This window comes from Micrasema longulum, unplaced genomic scaffold (assembly GCF_059751315.1).
Source record: "Micrasema longulum isolate JH-2025_06_02 unplaced genomic scaffold, ASM5975131v1 h1tg000580l, whole genome shotgun sequence".
Taxonomy (NCBI): Eukaryota; Metazoa; Arthropoda; class Insecta; order Trichoptera; family Brachycentridae; genus Micrasema; species Micrasema longulum.
The window spans coordinates 59,980-79,451 of NW_028277776.1; the positions used below are offsets into that span (position 1 = coordinate 59,980).

The following is a 19,472-nucleotide window of genomic DNA, read 5'->3' on the forward strand; positions in this document are numbered from 1 at the left end:
AATGTACGTATGTAATAATTGAAAAGAAAAAAAACCCACGTCATCTTATCTACGTCGTCCTCACTGCTGAGGGTCGTGACAGTCCTCCCTTATTGTCTTGAACGAGCTATGAATCGTTGTTCCCCACCCCTTCGGACATACCTCGGAGTTTTTTCAAAACTCGATATTCGCTGTTATTTTATGTCTACTTTGATGGTTCCTTAGAGATAAAAATTATTATTTATCTGTTCTTGTCATATTTGACAGACATCATTTGAATTGCAAGTATTTATTTTTTTTGCCAATAAACGCCGTATTTCAGCACTGAACGGAACTGAACGGAAATCTGCCTCAAATAAAACAGTAAAGTTATTCTGGCTCATGAACATTCGTTTATCATATAAACCAAACAACAGTAGTCTCCGATATGAGTTACCCGGTGCGGGTACCTAGTGCCTAGTACCTACAGTCCACAGTGTTATCAGTACTCGCCTCTGCTATGAACGTGTCAAAAACAACTCGTTTCGGGCCGAACTGAGGATCGAAAAATGTGTTTGTAGTTTTTATCAATCAGTGAGCTGTGGATTGCAGATAAGTGAGATAGTCAGCTAAAATGTCTATTTTCGTTAGGAGAATTTCAACCTCAAACTGTTTTACAATGGCCAACTCAAGTCTCACGGCACGAATATTAGTAGGTATTATCGTTCAAATTTCAATACTTCGTAACATATTATACTAAAGTATAGCTTATGCAAGATCGGAAAAAAAACATACTACGATAACAAAGTTTGAATAAATTTATCTTATATCTTATGTAATTCATTACCTATTAGAATTCTGAGTGGATCATGCTGGTTAGTTATTTTCATAATTATTACTGGCCCAATAATTTGCTGCATGGTATTAGGTACATGTACGATTTTTACACCCGATAAAACATAAATCAAAATACTCTGTTTTTTTTATCTTATCCTGCTTTTGCGTGGTAATATTAATTCAGAATAAATAATAAACGGCATTATTCCAAATTATTATTGCTACCGCAATGACCTTTGAGAGAGGCTTAAAAATAAATTACGTACTTTTATATTTTACAACAAAGTGTTATCGATAGACAACTTCTTGTCATGCAATTTAAGAAATATGGATGTTCAAGCAGAAAAATGGTGAAGGTTACGCAAGTGTTAAGCGGTAACTTAAAATAACCGACGACCGTTCATAAACCTTATAAACGCCCAGACTTTCATATTCCCTTTCCGTCTCTGCTGAAATATATATAAAAATACATCGGTTACGCTTCTTGCCAAGAAAAAATCTAAAAATACTTACTATTAAATATCGTTTTGCTCGACATATTTTATTGTATTTACAACACATGCCTTCTTTCGAAACCAACATTTATTTATTTTTTAATTAATTATTTCTATTTAGGTAAGGAAAATAATGTATTTTAAATTACCCTTCCGTCGCCATCGGAACCAATTTTATTTTTACAAGCCTCCTTTTAATTAAAAAAAATAACATGTAAATTTAGTTAGACTTGGTGGAACTGCATTTTTATTATATGAATAAAAATACAGTACATATAAAGTTTTGTCTGCTTAACTTATAATTTTTACAGTAGTTATACTTGTTATTTAAAAATAATATTAAATTCTTGAAACAAAAAGCGGCGCTTGTTCGTGGATAGTTTCCTGGACTATTAACAAAAATGATGCTGATTACTCGTAGATAGTTTATATTTATGTAAACACGAATAATTAGATTCTACATATGTATATACTCCGCACATAATAACTTTTACGTATGTATATAGAGGTCAAGACAAGAGGTTAAACTGAGTATCCGTTACGCATATGTACATGTGTGAATGCTGGGTATTAAGTATTACTTTCATGTTTATGCAAAGTTTAGTTATCGCGTACTCGCCATTCAAAGCCGCTTAAACATTTATTTAAAATCTTTACAAATTTGACTTCATCACCGAGTACCGTAACCAAAATCACTTCTTATTAAAATTGAAAATAATTCCACTTCGCCTGTTTATCTGAGAGTGTTCTTTCAACCGTTCTCACAACATAGGCCATATTATCGTCTTAGTGGCGAGAGAACACTTGCAATACCACTCGCCGCTCTTATTTTATTTCCTCTTTCGCTGTGGTAGCTGCTCGGTTCTGGAAAATCTTCCCTCTCATGTCAGAGTCGCCTCTTAATTCTTCACATTTAAATCAAAGTTAAATTTTCACTTTTTGAATATTCGACGTTTTCGTTTCTTTCCTTCTCTGCTTCCAACTTTCAATCCCTCATCTTCTAACAGTGGATATACTGTAGATTTTTGTTTTTTTTTACTTCATTTTTTTTTCCTTTTGAGCAGTATAGGTAGGTAGTGTGAAATTGCGCCAAGGCAATATCCCCGCCTTTTTATATATGGGTACATACAGATATATGCATTTATAAAAAGTGTATGAATGTATGAAAATTCACCTTTAATGACTTTTGTTTTTTTTTTTCTTATGCAAACTGGAACGCATTTGTGTAAGTAGGGGCATGGGGTACATTAGTTTACTTTTTTTAAAACCCCGTAACTCTGAAGTTTATAGTTAAATTCTGGTCTCTCTATTAAAATCGAAACAAACATTAACAATCTTTAAAGCAGTGGTTTCGGCTTGTTCAGTTTCTCAATTATTTGATTGTTCTATATATATATATATTTATATATATATATATATTTATATATATATATATATTTATATATATATATATATATATATAGTTGGATAATTTATATAGCGCCATTTTTGTGAAAATCACCTCAAGGTCACTGTACAATTAATAAATATCCCAGTCGTCTTGCAGCTACAGAGCGCATGGACGGCTGGGATTCTAGTTCCTCGTTTTCAATTAAGATCAATAAAAAAATATAACAGATAGGAGCTAGATTACAGGACGTCTTGCAGCTACAGAGCGCATAGACAGCTAGAAATTTAGCCCCCATTTACACATTTTAAAAATTGACAAATAAATTTAGTGTATTAATGATACTAAAAAAAAAAATATATAAACCAGGCCTTAAAAATAAAAAACTGCATTTTATATTTCTAGTCTATTTAGGGTAAAGTTGCAAAAACGGATTTCCCTTTCCGTCTTAAAACTCTTCCCTCTTTTCTTAGACCCGCTTTCGATAATAAACGAAACTGGAAACTAGCTAGTTCCTCTCCTAACGAATTGAAATAATGTACTAACAGTATATATATTTTGACATTGACCAAAAAACGGAAAAATCAAACCTTGCGACTTTCCCATCCATATAAAAACAAATTATTTTTTAAATACACCTAAAAAAATATTTTTTTCTAACGTATTGACCGAAGCATCGCCGCATGTCCTCCAGCTCTGATGTCCTGAAGGTAACTAGTTCGGCAGAAGGGGGTTCGAAAAAGTGTCAACATAACATGTGTCATCTTGTATAATTTTTAGGTTGAATTTTTTTATAAATCTCGGGTAAAAGGAAATTTAAGTTTTTTTTTTTAATACTTAGCCAAATATGTTGGTATTATAAATTTTTGTAAAAGGCAGATTTGCCGTTTATGTTAATAAAATAAATAACGTGCATTTTTGTGTGTGCGTGCAAAAGTGATTGCAAATGATCCACGGTAACCTGTGACCCGTGATCCACTGTTACCCATGCTTCCCTATCTAAGGACTTATGAAATTATGCCATAGCACAAACATATTTTTAAATCTATAGAACGCGCAGAATACCTTTAAAATAAACAATAATATTTCAATTTTTTTTTCAGAAAAGACGAAAATGTTTATCCTACGGAAAACTATTATTTAATCAAAATAGAGAATTACCTGTTTTTAACTTTCATCTAAATAATTCATTGCACACATCAGCTTCATTGAGCAAAATTATTCCGTATATCCTTTCTGATATAGGAGAAGGGATCAAGGAAGTAAGCGTTAAAGAATGGTAAGTTTATTTTTATTTAAACACGTTCACAGAGCGACCAGTGGCCTTATTTTGTAACTAATTTGTTTCGTAAATTCATTCGAATCGTATGAGATGAAACGAGAGCAAAATACGATTTTGATTGCGTTAGAGCGAGATGGATATATGACAACGAACGAACTTACGAAACGAAACTGTGACAGAATAAGCCTACTGCATCTTCGACTATTCTCTGAGTATCGATGAAATTACTAGTCAACTAAACTGGTTTTATTCAGGCGTGATTCAAGTCGTGAGCGGACCATATCCATAATATAAGATGGATAACAAAGCAATGAAATCAATTCACCCCTTACGAGTTGATTCATTGACTACGAGAAGACGTTTGATAGTAAACTATCCTTCTGGAATATTCTCGATGCGCACGGAATCCTTTCCAAGATCATTGCTGTAAGGCTCTCCATGTAGATATAAATTATTGTCGTATGAGAATCGGCAGCTCTTATTAGAATTATTGGTTCGGGGTCTTCACTGGAGAGAGGCAAGGATGCGTCCTCCCTCCATTCTTATTTATTATACTGATAGATTACACTTCATGTAAATCAATACCACCCGACTGAGGTAAAGAAGTGAATTCTTCCATAAAAATGTGTGAATTGGAGGACGCTGTTGGTTGCAGGGGCGAATCGTCAAAGTAAGCGATTATGCACAGCTTACCATTATATTTTACTTTTAATAATAATAATTTATAGTAACCATGTTTATGGGAAAATAAATAAAGTAATGGTTATTTATTATAAATCACCGTTTAAATATTTCTACAAAAAAAATTCTATGAAGTGCGCCCAGCCCATTCTTACTGAACGATGAAACTAGCCGATTACCTCAGCTTATTCTTCCATACAAAAAAGTACACTGTATTTTTCGTCTTTAACTCAAGTCGGCTTTTTTAGTACTAAAACAAACTTGCAGATTACAAATATTATTAGAAGATTCTCTATTTGGAAACTAGTATTTCGAACGTTATGTCCGAAGTACTATTTTTCTTTGATGGGCTACCGTTGACATATTATGTATCACATAGGACAGGTGGCGTTCGCAGTGGCCGTTTTAGGCATTATTCATTTTAAAAGAAATCGGCCAGTGCTCAAGTCTTGACAGTACTGTCAATGACAGATCATAATAGAAATATCTGCGGAATGTCATTGTGGTATTTGTTAATAAACTTTTGAACAAGTATTGTATAAAAATAGTGTAGAATAAAGCCACGTTTATCGCGTGGTTAATAATAATTGTTGTTTGAGTTGATTTTTACAGAACCACAAAAAAATAGTCATTTATAATTACATTACTTACATGTTATGTAAGTACTTATATGTAGTACAAATTAATGAATATTTTTAATAGATTACCTATAAAATAAAGCACGGATCGCCACTGGTTGGTTATTCTCGGAAAACCTATGGGTGATTTTTAAGAAATTGTTAATCGACAGCAGGAAAATTCTTCTTGTCTATCAGCATTAAACACCAAAAACACCCAGATTATAAGAAACAAGTCCTGTTCTGATAAGCATCACCCTTTTTTTAACAGTAGAGAAAAGAATCTAAAAAAAATGACAGGTTCGAATACCTAGTGGGCCACATAATTAAAGACAACGGAATGAACAAATGCAGCAACTTTTAACACGATGCGTGCAGTCTAGAACGTTGTCAGTGCTAAATGCCGACTTTTCAACTCTCATATAATGCACAGTACTTCATATGGGTGCGAATCCTGGCCCCTCCCCAAATCTTAAAACACAAACCTTCTGAGTTTGGAGAGATAGTGCTGGAGAAGAATATTAGGTATATGGTGATTTGATTGTATAACCAACACCAAAGTCTGAGATCGGACACAGCAGGCTCCCATATTGAGCATCTTGAAGATGTGGTGGGGAAACTGGCTTGAACAGGTGCCTCAAGAGAGGCTTAACAATGAAAAAGACGTAGCTACGATCATTGACAAATTAAATAATATCTATTCTCTTACTGCAGATTTTTAACCGACGTTCTTTTTAAAAGGATGTGTAGATTTTTTAAAGGGGCCTCTTTGTATTTTATTTTATTTATCATTAAATTCAAAGAGTCTTTCAGAATGCTAAATTAAATGACTAGCCACCTCCAAAACTGAAAAAACGTTTAACATAGCTTTTTTGCATAAAAAATTTTAAGTTCTTACCCAGGTGTCCCTCAAGAATCCAACGTGGGCCCATTGTTGTTCTCTATTTTTATTAATTTAAAGTGTTGTAGTCAATTTGCGTTTTTTATTATTTGCGGATGACTTGAAGCTATTTTCGAGGGTTACAGCTTTGGATGATTTTTGTACTCTTCAGGCGGACATAATAAACGTATCTGAACGGGAAAGACGAAATAAATTAATCTTTAATATTTCAAAGTGCTCAGTTATGTCTTTCAACTGGGCCCACAAAACGCGTTTTTCCGCTATATTACCATTACATTTTCAATGAACTTTACAGTACAATTCAGTGCTCGAATTTTCACCGGGCGTAAGAAAACATTTTTTGTATTTAATTTCCCGTAAAGCTGAAGTTCCTCGTTACGAGCGCTAACTGAAACCGTCCATTTGGTACACGTTTGTAGTTAAATTAAAAACCTAATTTGTTATTAACTGTATTTATTTACGAGGAAAACAAAAAACAAACCGACACGAGCGTTGACTTAGAGATTAGACACGCGCTGACTTATGACTACGATAACTTAAGCATGTTCATTATTGTTCATTGTGATCGCTCAAATGCTTAGCATGTTTTAACGCACGTCGATAGCTATTTATGATTAGTTTTGACAAAAAAAAATTGAACGTTTTTGTCCTATGCAATGGAGCTTAAGGTGTGCTCTAGAAAATTATAACTCTGAAGTTTGAATCAATAATTTGATGAAGCATCATCTCTATTTAATTTTACCTCAGTGGATAAACCCTGGGTCATTCAAAATCAACAAAACATTACTTTTTGCAAAAAAATAATATAATGCAAAAACAAAGCACTTACAAACAAAGCAGGTACAATAGTACCTACTTGTTAATACATTTTTATCTCCACATATGAAAAAAGGGTGTTTTTATAAAACTAAACTTTTCTTTCTATTCTTTTTTTCTTTTAATTTTGGATTCTTATGATTTACCCAAATATTTTATTTAGCTGGACATTTTACAGGAGTTGAAAATAACTCACTATTAAAAAAATGGGAATCAAGTTGTGGTAGAGCCGGATGCTAACCTCGAACCCTTGATCCATGAGTCCGTGACACATCCACAGGACCACATGCCGATTCTAAGATTCTAGTTTGAAAAACTAGCATTCCGTTCTAGTTTTCAATTCATTTTTGCAAAACGTTAAAATAAATTCTAACTTTTTACGTTTACAGGTTTATCAAAGAAGGTGATGTTATAGAACAATTCCAAAATATCTGCGAAGTTCAAAGTGATAAGGCGTCGGTCACTATCACCAGTCGTTTCGATGGCAAAGTGACTAAAATATACCATAAAGTGGAGGACATAGCGCAAGTTGGTCAGCCCTTAATAGACGTTGATATTAAGGATGAAGAAAGTAAAACAACCTCAACTCCTGAAGCAAGAATTCAAGGTATTGTTCTAAAAATATATTAAACACTTCATAATTTATGTAATTATGTTTTCTCGGCCTTTTAAATTCTGCAAAAAGGAGTATTAATACACAGCATAATAACACAGAAAAACCTCACAAGAGTATATATTTTTTTTCTTTTTTTACCATAAACATAAGTGATAGAACAGAATATTCAAAAAATAAGGCATAATTACACAGCAATGAAACACATATTAATAGTAAAAATAGAAAAGAAAAAAAAATCCCAAAGGCATGGCCTGTTCGTGGGTATACAAGAAAATGTTAATGAATTTTTACTCCTATAATATATAGTGGAGAGTTATAATATTTTTGTGTAACATAAGAGAGAAAAAATAAAATATTCTGTTAAAGATTATTTGGTATTTTTTTTATAGTAATTAAAAAAGGAAATAAAAAATATTTGAAAAAAACAACAAAATATTCTTTATTATTAAAGGGCAACAAAATATATTCTAGAAACAAAGAGTTCATATTTTTAGTTTGAATCCAGGATAGTGCATGTTTTTTGAAAGAAGGAAAATTTTGAAAGTTTGGAATCAATCAAATATTATCAGTATGTATTATTTTTTTTGAAATCAATCATTGTTAAGTTACTGGAAAATTTCTATAAGGCAATAAATAAATAAAAAGCAAAGTTAGATATATTTTGACGTAAACAATATACTTATGACTAGGTGCGTAGGTTTTCACGATCTCTGTTATCAATATGTATCTTTTTTGGATGATCCCGTGCAAGTTGGATACTTTCCGACGTTTCGGCTATCATCGCAGGAGCCGCAGGAGGGTAATCTGCGTGTTTCATTTTTTTTTTTAAATGTTTATGTACTAGTAATTTGTACCATGTTGCAGTTGGCAGTAGATACATTCCATATAATTTTTGTAATGTGGAGTGCCGGAAAACATAGTTCAATTTCATCCAGTCGGCGTCGTCTTTCTTTACGTTATTTGGGTGTTTGTGTATTTCAATTGCCTCTTTTATTATTGGTAAACTGTAATTTCTAGGTTTACGCTAAATCTTTGGTTGGAAGGTGAAAATATGTCTCGTTTCTAAAAAGTGTCAAGTATTCCGCCACTACAGATTTTTCAGGGTGCCCTAGCTTACACGCTAATTTATGGTCATGAATGGATTTCTTTTCGGTGCGACCTGTTTGTCAAATTTACACTCTATCACATCCTTGGCAGTTCAGTTTTCAGGAGGTTCTTGTCTTTTGGGTTTAATAAGTGGTCCTTCATTTTCACTAATTACTAGTAAATTAACACATTTTCACCATGGATCACCAAAAAAAGATACATATTGATTTACCTATGAGTTTGAACATAATATATGATAAAGTGTCCACAATTTTTTTTAAACAAGAGCCCGTTAAAAAGTACCAGAACAGTGAATTTAATAAATCAACAATGCACCTAAGTAAATAAATGTATTTTTTTATAATTATTATTTTCAGGTAGTACTCATAAATATGATCAAAAAATCACATCGGTCAATGCAGAAAAAAAGTTAGCAACTCCTGCAGTTAGGAGAATTGCTATGCAGAATAATGTAAGTGTTTTATACATTTATTAAGCAATAACTTATTGAATTTACAAATGCATTATAATGCGTAGTGTTTATTTAACAGCGTGTTGTATATATTTTTGAAGATTTCCATTAACAAGCTTCTAGAATATACATAATAGTACATGCAAACATTACGGCTTTTATTTTCAGTTAGACTTATCTGACGTCATATCATCTGGAAGGGGTGGAAGAGTATTAAAAGAAGATATTCTAAAGCACTTAAATATTTCTTCAGAAGACTCCAACAATGTGGATAAAATGAAAGAAGCGGCGAAGAGACCAATATCACAATCAGTCCAAACTTTTATACAAACATATCCATTAGCACAAGACAAAGTTGTGCCCATTACTGGTTTTACAAAAGCTATGGTAAAAACGATGACAGCCTCTTTGGTGAGAATAAAATTATATTATTTCAAGAAACGGTCGTGCATAAAAACTCGCGTATGATTAATTGATTACGTTAATATTCACGTGTATTATCATCACATACCTACAACAGAGACAAACACCTTGGTACCTTTTTATGAATAAAACAGTTTTGAGCGAGAGTATCTCGCCGCGAGGGTAGGTAAAGAGGAAAGAGCGCTACACCACTCTGTATTTGCAGACAATCCTGCCTTCCTCTATTTTCATACATCTCATGCACATACGTCGATTATACCGACCTTTGAAATGTCCATCTTCAAGTATTTGTTAGATTTGGTCATGATATGTCTTTCATGATCTTCGTCACATCGCGGCACCCTTTTCTTTTCATTTTCTTGATTTTATCGATAATAATTGTCTCAACCTTGGATACTGCTCATGCCTTAATATGTGTGCATGTATCGTAGATAGTTTTACCACACATTTGCCTCAGATATCGCATTTTGACAACATTCAGCCTACTTTTATTCTTGTTTTCCCAATGTAATTCAATATATTTAGGTCGGTACCAGTACTCATTGTGAACTCACCCTCCTTTCAACATCTTTCTGTGTATTACCATCCCCAGTAAACAAACGTCACAGATTCAAAAATTCTTCTGTCTGTTTCAAAATATACTTTCACAATGATCTCTCATTTAAGTCATACATACATATCTTCAAAAAGACACATTTTTTTTGTATCCATGGTAGATCTTTGTAATCAAGAGCTGCAGATCGTTGCTAGTTAAAAACACGGCGTCATCGGCATACAAAAGGCAACTGACAATAATTAAATCACCCATTTAGCTCCCATTCTTTTAATCCAGTCATTTCATTTAGCCATTGACGTATACATTATTTATTTATTTAAAACTTCAAGTACAAAGAATAAGTGGTTTAGCGGACTTGTTTCTAAAAACAATATCTTTCAGCCAACCTAAGCCAGTCAATTAAACAGTCACGGAGACATCGGACAATTCTGTTTGACATAAATGAAGGATCAGGAATATCGAACCACAATGTAAATGATCCATTTGACATTTAGGTGCTGATTTACTCTTATACTACATAATTGACCTTATCGGCTGTATCAGATTGCCGTTCACACCATACTCTTATAAAATCTTCCATAATCTCTCTCTGTCAACTACATCAAACGCTTTTTCTCTCTTCGATCCGTGCCTCATATCTGAGGATGGTGATTACGACTGACTCCAAATTTGGCTCGTCTGTGGACAGTCTCCCTCCATCTGGAACGGTCTTGTGCTCTTTTATAGGCATTCGTCAGTGATTATTCTGATAATTCAGTGACTGTGCCAATCCATTTTGTCGGTTGACGTCCACGCGACCTTGTCCCTTCGATACTTCCCAGGAGAATGGTTTTCTCCAAACTATCAGAGTTTCTCCTGGAAATATGCCCAAAAAACTGCAGGATTCTTTTCTCGCACATAGATGTTAGTATTTCTTCTATGTCCAGTTCCTGGAGTATAGATGCATTTGCACGTCTGGCCGTCTATAGAATCCGCAGCATTCGCCGCCAACACCAGATCATCAAATGCGTGGAAACGCATTTACAGATCATCAAATGCGTTTAAAATATTTAGTTCTTTTGTCAGAAACTTTACTATTATGTTTCGTTATGCAAATATTTTATTTATACATCCTCTTTCAATCAAGAAGCCACTCTGTATTTCCCACACTTCACTTCACTTCTCTTACTCTTTCAATCAGTATTCTACCATACATTTTGCCTAATGTGCTCAGAAGGCTGATGTACTTTCCGCACTCTACCGTCTAGCCTTTTCCCTTATATAGAGGCCTAACAATAGCCTCTCTCCTATCTGGGGGAATATATTTAGGAAAACATCACTTAAAAAGTCATACAAAATGTATTGTACCACCCGCCTTTATAAAATCTATCGCAACATTATCAAAACATTGCACTTTTCCATTCATCACATATTTGACAGCACTTCTCATTTCTTCAATACTGCATTATACTACAAATGTGTTTCATATACCTCCCCAAATTATTTCTCCTTCATCCATAATATCATTCGTTATCATTGTTCCATATTTTCCTATTACTGCTATCATTCATTCTCTTTCGCTACTGTTTTGAGAATTTACCGCTTTCTCGTATACTTTAATATTGTTTTGTAAATACCTAAATATATTTTTTAAGTTTAAATATCACGGAACTCTCTTCTGTTATATTAAATAAGCATTTAGTGCATTTTTTCTAAAGTTGAGTATTTTAAAATATGTACTATTTAAATTAATATCATTTAAAGTTGATGCCCATGAATCCCAATAATTTATTAAATATATATACCATATACTAACAAGCTACTAATATCATACGTAAATTAGCGATCCCTTTAATAAACTTACTTTATTAAGGTAATTTTAAACGAAAATATGAAACTAATTATTCATAGATGGTGCTTTTATTATTTTTTTAATGAAAAATGTCATTTTTACCTTTATTTTCAACGGAAATTTTACAAAACTTGGTTTACGGAAACTTTACACTATATTGATTGTAACAAATACCATAACAATATAATTACCAAATACCATAAAACAAGATGAATATTTTTTTTGTTTTATACACCATTTTGTGAAAATGACCGAAATTACATTGTCGTGGTATTTGTTACAATTAATATAGTGAAAAGTTTCCGCAATCCAAGTTTTGTAAAATTTTCATTGAAAATTTACGCAAAAATGGCATTTTTAAATAAAAAATGATAATTAGTTTCATATTTTCGTTCAGAATCATCTTAAATATTAGTTTGAAAACTATGAAATTTTAATTCACGAGAAATCCACAAGACATACAAGTGAGTTAAAATTTATTTTTTTGGTAGCATTAAAACAACAAAGTAGTATTTACAATTATTACACTAGGTTTAATAAACGTCATAACGTCCATTTTGTGGATTTCCAGAAAATTCCCCACTTCGTGTACAGTGACGAAATCGATGTGTCCGAATTGGTTGCTATCAGAGAAAAGACAAAGAAATCGGCAGCGGATGCGGGGGTGAAGCTGACCTTTATGCCCTTCTTCATAAAGGCGGCCTCGCTGTCCCTCGAGAAGTTCCCGATATTAAACAGCAGTGTTGATGAAAATTGCGAGAATATTACGTACAAGGCGACCCACAACATAGGGGTTGCCATGGATACCCCTAATGGGCTGATCGTGCCCAATATTAAGGTAATTTAAGTGTCTCCGCTTTTATAACACTCAAAATATGCCTGCGAAACGTACACTTGCGTCATCAATGGGGGGCCGATATTTGTTTTTTCGAATTTTGAAATGAAAGGGCTCTTAAAAGTTGCCTTTTAGATTACTCGGAATGCAAAAAATATTAAAAAAATATTTGACACTACTTTTGACCCTCAACTAAAGCTTGAAGTCCAATTTTTTTTTTATTACGCATCAAACATTATTCAATAAGCATTTAGGGGCGTGAGTTGTACTTTGTCTTGTAATAAATAGTTAGCATTGTTTTAATGACTTGTTTTCGTCAATATTAGCCAGGCGCTCAACGGAATCAGTTCTGCGGAGTGTAAACTTTTTCCATTCCGGTAGCTTTAAAACGTGTTTGGATTTGTAATGTGATTAAGTTATATCTTTACTAACAAAAAATAATTTTATCAATTTAGATAATTAACAAAATATTCAGACAGTTATAAACTTAGGGCCAAAAGTAGTATGGAATATATTTTTTAATAATGTTTACGTTTAATGTGATCCAAAATGCAACTTTTTAGACCCCTTTACTTTGATGTCTAAAAAAATAAAAAACTTCATACATCATCGGCTCACTCTAATGTAAGTGTTTACTTTATCAGTAGTGAACTCGAGATCCTTCAGAGGAAAGTAAATTTTTCATTATAAGGAAAATACAATTAATCAAATCTGGCTACCGGCCACCTATGTATGTATTGATTTCTTGAAATCGTATTTCGTTTGGAGGAATCTGAAATGAAAAATTAAAGAGGGGTCTTAACATTCTTATTTACGACATTAAATATAAAACTGTTGGCTTCATGGTCAGCGCATTTTTTTACCATTCAAGAGGTCTCGGGTTCGATTCCTGACATGGTTGATATGAATTATTATTTAAGAGGGTTTTTTAGCACTAGAATATTTCATAGTCCCTAGACTGGTACCTGAAGCGTATGGCTGATCAGCTTATCTTCATGTAACAAAAAATATCAAGATACGCTCGATTGGTGTACCAATGCAGTGCCCTATGCACCATTAGGTGTGGAAAGGGAATGACGATGATATAATACTTCCATTACTTCCTATGTTTGATTCTGCTTTGTCTACCTAATTTTAGTCTTAAGCCTCATAAATGCCTAGACTTCCATATTTCCTTCTCTAAAACATTATCCATATTTGTTGAAATATGTTATTTAGCACTATACAATTTGCTACACATTTTTTAAATTTCTAAAAATATTTCCAAAATTATTATAGAATGTCCAGCAGAAGTCCATCCTCCAGATCGCAGCAGAGCTGAACAGGCTCCAACAAGATGGAATCAGCAAAACCCTCAAACCAGATGACTTGACTGGAGGCACCTTTTCTCTCTCCAACATTGGCATCGTAAGCTAACCATGACACTCCTAAGTAATATGAAAAACCGATATTCTTCTGAAGTATCTCGGCAACCCTTATAGGTGTAGGTAAACTAATTAAAAAATATATTTAGTCAAAAGGTTACTTTAAAAATTAACCGTGTTTAATTTATCATCGGAGCTTTACAATGTTATGTAACTTTGATCGTGTAGTACTCAGCGCGTTGTTATATCTTGTATGTGGCTTCAGGTTCGATTCTCAACTGAATCATTAAATAATGTTCATTTTCGATTTCGTAAGTGACCTGCACACAGCCACATAGGGAAAATAGTGGAAATAGTTTTGTAAAAGTAACGACGCAATAGTACTAATGCGAATGGTATAATTTTAATTCCCCCACCACCACCGCGCGCCGGCGTTCTATGAAAATAATAATGAAATAAAGATACTTCAAACTTTGAAACGATAAGCTTTTGAAGTTTTGTTTTAACCCTTAAAATACTGTCGTTTTAAAAATCATTTAAAAATATAATTCATAAAATAAATTGAGAATGCTGGATTAATATTAAATAAAAATAAGTCCTACTAAATGAGTCTTTACTACCTGAATTTATTAGAACAGATGTAAAGAACATTATATTTATTTATTTATTTAAATACAAATAGTATTGTTGAACATTATTTGGCTATATAAGTCCCAACTCCATGGGACTAAAAGTTCTGTGTTGAGTTGGGACGAGCAATTTGTTGGCACAAACAAATGAGTATATCACCACAAATATGGGATCAGAAACACAAATATATATATTTTTAAACATATACAAGTACGAGTATATGGCACATAAATATGGTAAACGATAAACTCAAACATTCTAAAAATCATCAAGGAGTTTCCCACTCAAATCCCTCCCACTAATAAAAATCCAGTCCTTAACTCCTATCTTGAAAAAAGTTTTTGTCCTTGAGAGCTTAATACTCTCTTCCAAAATATTGATCAGTCTTTTTATATTAAGGCAATCCATCCTAAGAAGGATGATTTTTGATCACTCTCCGTACGATAAATAGGTTTTTTACGATTATTTTACTTTTTTATTGTTTATTATGTTAATGATAATTAGCGAAATTGGATGAATTACGTTTTTTTTATTGTTATTATTATGTTAACTTTGTTAAATAACTAATCTTAGGCATGTTTCACATTTTGTAAAATGTTTCCCTAGGCACGGGACACCCCAGTGAGGGAACATTATTCTGTATAAAAAAAAATTAAAAACAATGTAAAATTGTACACAAAAAAAAAAAAAATAGGAATGCCTCTGGGCAAAAGTCGTACGGGTTTTTGGTATGACATAATTCGTGCTCTAGAAAAACCGCGTACGGACACTTTGCTGCGATCTCTCCTTATTGTACGACCAGAAGTGTGTAAGTGCTTCTTTTAGGTACAGTTGTCTCATATCCAGCACCTTCGTGTATTGGAACAACGGTTCTGACGGGTATGTTGAAGGGCGCCGGAATATTATTCTCAATAATTATTTCTGTGAAATTATAAGAGGCTTTAAGATGGATGCCGCACACCCTTCCCACTATAGAAGGGAATATGGAAGTCTAGGCATTTACAGGGCATGTGACCTGTCATTGGCTGGTTTAAATGGCCACTTTGCACGGTGTGTAGCATAAAACAATCTGCTTATGTTTAAACATCCACATTTCCTCAAGTTGTGAAGTTAAAGAGCTAAAACCTTTAGATCTTAATAACTCCCTTGGGAATGAAATCCAGCCTGTATACAAACATGTGTACGTTTCCAAATCATTATTTATTAAACAAATTGGTATAAGATGTACGTTTATTTTCAAAAGTATTCAGGCGTTGCTTAGTAGGTAAAATAATTAAGCCAAATGAATTTCAGCCACATCAACAAAGCAAAAAGATGAAAGAAATAAGGAAATGTCGATGTTTAAATATAGGTAGAATGATAGAATGTTACACAGAGTTTAAAGTAGCACTTTAAACCTGCCAACGATAGGTTATAAGCCCTGTAAATGCATAAACTTCCATTTTTCCCTTCTCAAAAATGTTTTAGATCTTAATAACATCCTAAGGAATGAAATCGGGCCTGTCTACGAGCATTTAAAAATAATAATTGGTTCTTTAACCATATTATCTGATTTAAGTGACCAATCGATTATTTTTTTAGATTGGTGGTACATATACAAAACCGGTCATATTGGCTCCGCAAGTATCCATTGGAGCACTTGGAAAAATTCAGGTAAAAATTTAATACATTATCCAAAAATAAATTGTTGATTATAAATAACCAATCCGTATAAATTGATGTTAATATAAAAGCATAAATATTGTTCTTATTTTACTAAACACCATTCTTCCTCCACAGGTCCTGCCAAGATTTGATCAAAATTGGAACGTTATAAAATCTCACATAATCTGTGTCAGTTGGTCTGCAGACCACCGAATTATAGATGGCGTCACAATGGCTAACTTCTCCAATAAATGGAAGTTCTATTTGGAAAACCCCAGTCATCTTTTGCTTGAATTATGAAGCTGAAAAACAAAACTGTACACGAATCGAGGCAATAAAGATTTTTCCAAATCCGTACCAAATAAAGAAAATTGTTTTATTATTAATATACTCAATTTGCGAACTATACTCTATTAAAATAATAAATCACTGATATTTTAAGGTGTTATTAAAAAATCTCCAATGAGTAGGTTGAATGCTACGGCAAATTGGATATAAAAAATGATTTTTTACACACGGTAAAAATTAAAGCATTTAATTTTACCGCGAAGTTTCTCTAAAATGAATGAATAAACTAATCAAATTGATTTTAATAAAAATATGCTACTTTGAACTACGTCATAATTATTCCAAATCAACCAAAAGTAGTGAAGCCACATCACCAATAAGGAGATGTCCTAATGTGAGATGTCACAAGAGGGAATTCGTGACGTCATTCATGCGCGTCATCGTGGCGATGATAGTACGATACGAGTTTGGGAAATCTCCAACCGTCAACTTGCTGACATTTATCTGGTAAAAATCAAAGGCAAATCAAAACCCAATCAATTTCGATAAACCTTTGCAGATTAGGGATAGTTGCAAGGTTTCATACAAGGTAGCAGCTACAATTGCATCCGCTACCCTACAACCGGTTAAGTCTGTTTCTGGAAATAATATTTCTTGTATATTAGACAACGAGCTGAGAAGAGAAAGAATAAGAATCAGAATCCTTTTAACAAAAAACCTAATTATCCCAACATCAAATTATTCTTTTTCGATGGACTCTAAGACAAGACACTTTTTTGTAAAAACAAAAAATAGTAAAAATATTGCAATATTACTATATTTTCACACGTAATATTGCATATGCTGTCTACAAACATTTGGACAAACTCAAATTATTGTAATAAAACGAACTGGTCCAAGAAGAAGTTGAAAAATGGGAAAATTATTTTTAGGAGTTGCGTAGTATGTGAAATAATTCAATCAGATGAATAAATTAAACACAATTAGGGTTTCAGCTGTTAAATTTAACTAAAATCAACAGATGGAAGAATTGAAGAAATATTGATTTTCAAAAATGGTGAATGTTACACAACGTGTAAGGTTGCCACTCAAACCAGCCAATGACAGGTCATAAGACCTGTAAATGCCTAGTCTTCTATATTCCGTTCTCTAAAATGTTCTCCATTCCTGTTGTTATTTTAAAAAAATATTGTACACGAATAAAGGTTGAAGAGCATATAATTCTCTTGCCGGTTCCTTGGTGTTTTTTTTATATGTTTCTCTTTTAGAAGGCACTACTAGAATAATCTAGAATATTGTCAGTATATTTTCATTTTTAAAAGAAAAAACTCATAACAATCGTTGCAATTTTGCCCATCCTAAGAATCTTTTTCTGTCACTAATAACCAAAGACGACTGTAAAATAAAAGAACTTGGTTGCAGAAGAATTATAAAATCTCGTTCTTTTAATTTCTCCGGCATCAAAAAGAGCATGTTCCATTCCTAAATTAAACACAATAATCATCAAGGTTTGATTGACTAGCATAATGTAGTCCTTGTTTCGACAGAAATACCGCTCTTGCGAACCATAACGACGGAAGTGATAGTGCAACAACTAAACTCAGGCAATGTGAAGGTGTTGGACTTTTTGAAGATTCCCTGCCACACACAATGGCGATTCTCGTGGTTTTTTTACTAGCTAATAAATTTATATAATAACATTACATGACAATGAGTACTATTCTTATAAACATCACTGATGAAATAAGAGAGATATAAATGATTAAAGTCTGGTCATTTCAATAAAACTAAAAACAATCAAGGATGACGTTTTCGAATGATGTGTGACGTCTATTACTTACTATTGTAACCACTAACTTTCTCATTTAAATATAAATCAAATATAAGATTTCAAAATATTACGGTGATTTAAAAAAAACTTATGTTGAAAAATTTCTTGATAAATAGATAAAGAGGACAAACAAGCTTGCTTGCTCATCCAGTAAAATTATTCGTTATATTGTGTATTAGAATTTGTTCATTAACTGACGTTATTATCGAATCAGAAAGAGAACTTATTATATCCGTTTTAGGTATAGTAGAAACTTCATCATTTACTGCTTTGAAAACATTTATTTTACCAAATTACTTGGAATCTGTTACTTTTATTTCAGTAAAGCTATTCTTGAATTGAACGTGCGTAGCTAGCTTCTTACGAAGAAGTGAAACATACTTATTAGCCAGTATTAATTTGCCATATTCAACAGTGCTCGACAAGATTGCACAAGAAGTACAATTGAAGTGTATGAGGTTCTTCTACAAGCATTTCTTCACAATTAGCTGATTTACTTGATGAATAACTTCACAGTTACCACCGTTCAAGGACGAAGTCTCACATTTCTTCCGCTCATTTTTAAATGAAAATGTTTTAGGACAAAACTTTTTTTAAATTAAATTACGACACGTTTATACGAGTCAAAATATTTAAATTTATATACTGAAATCCTGTACGTTGAGGGGAAAACCCTATTCCTCACATTTTACTATCACTTGGTAAAGAAAAATTTCCTTCTGTTCTGGAAATACTGGCTAAAATACTTTTAAAGATGTTTAACTTTATATAATCTTACAGTTCCATAACATATTTTGTATTGGTTGGAAGCGGCCCGAAACTCCGTAAGAGTTTTTCTAGTATATAAGCAAAATATTTTTTGTAGGCTCTGCATCGAAACTTTTATTAAAAAGTGGACATCATGTCGCTCGCAAAATAAAAAC

General features: G+C 32.8%; 1 protein-coding gene across 3 annotated transcripts; it reads left to right on the forward strand.

Moving 5' to 3' along the window:
- Positions 1-453: 453 nt before the first annotated feature.
- Dbct (Dihydrolipoamide branched chain transacylase E2) lies at positions 454-16,801 on the forward strand. 3 transcript variants are annotated; one of them, XM_088228375.1, is made up of 9 exons: positions 454-674; positions 3,780-3,955; positions 7,363-7,580; positions 9,053-9,147; positions 9,316-9,558; positions 12,529-12,795; positions 14,071-14,199; positions 16,368-16,439; positions 16,566-16,801. In XM_088228375.1, exons 4-9 carry the CDS (start codon positions 9,136-9,138, stop codon positions 16,728-16,730), a joined length of 888 nt encoding a protein of 295 aa, XP_088084501.1. In that variant the 5' UTR covers positions 454-674; positions 3,780-3,955; positions 7,363-7,580; positions 9,053-9,135; the 3' UTR covers positions 16,731-16,801. The 3 variants fall into 3 exon arrangements, with proteins under 3 accessions (XP_088084501.1, XP_088084500.1, XP_088084502.1); XM_088228374.1 differs by having other exon boundaries at positions 454-670; XM_088228376.1 differs by lacking the exon at positions 454-674 and adding an exon at positions 1,987-2,671 and having other exon boundaries at positions 3,046-3,955.
- Positions 16,802-19,472: the final 2,671 nt, after the last annotated feature.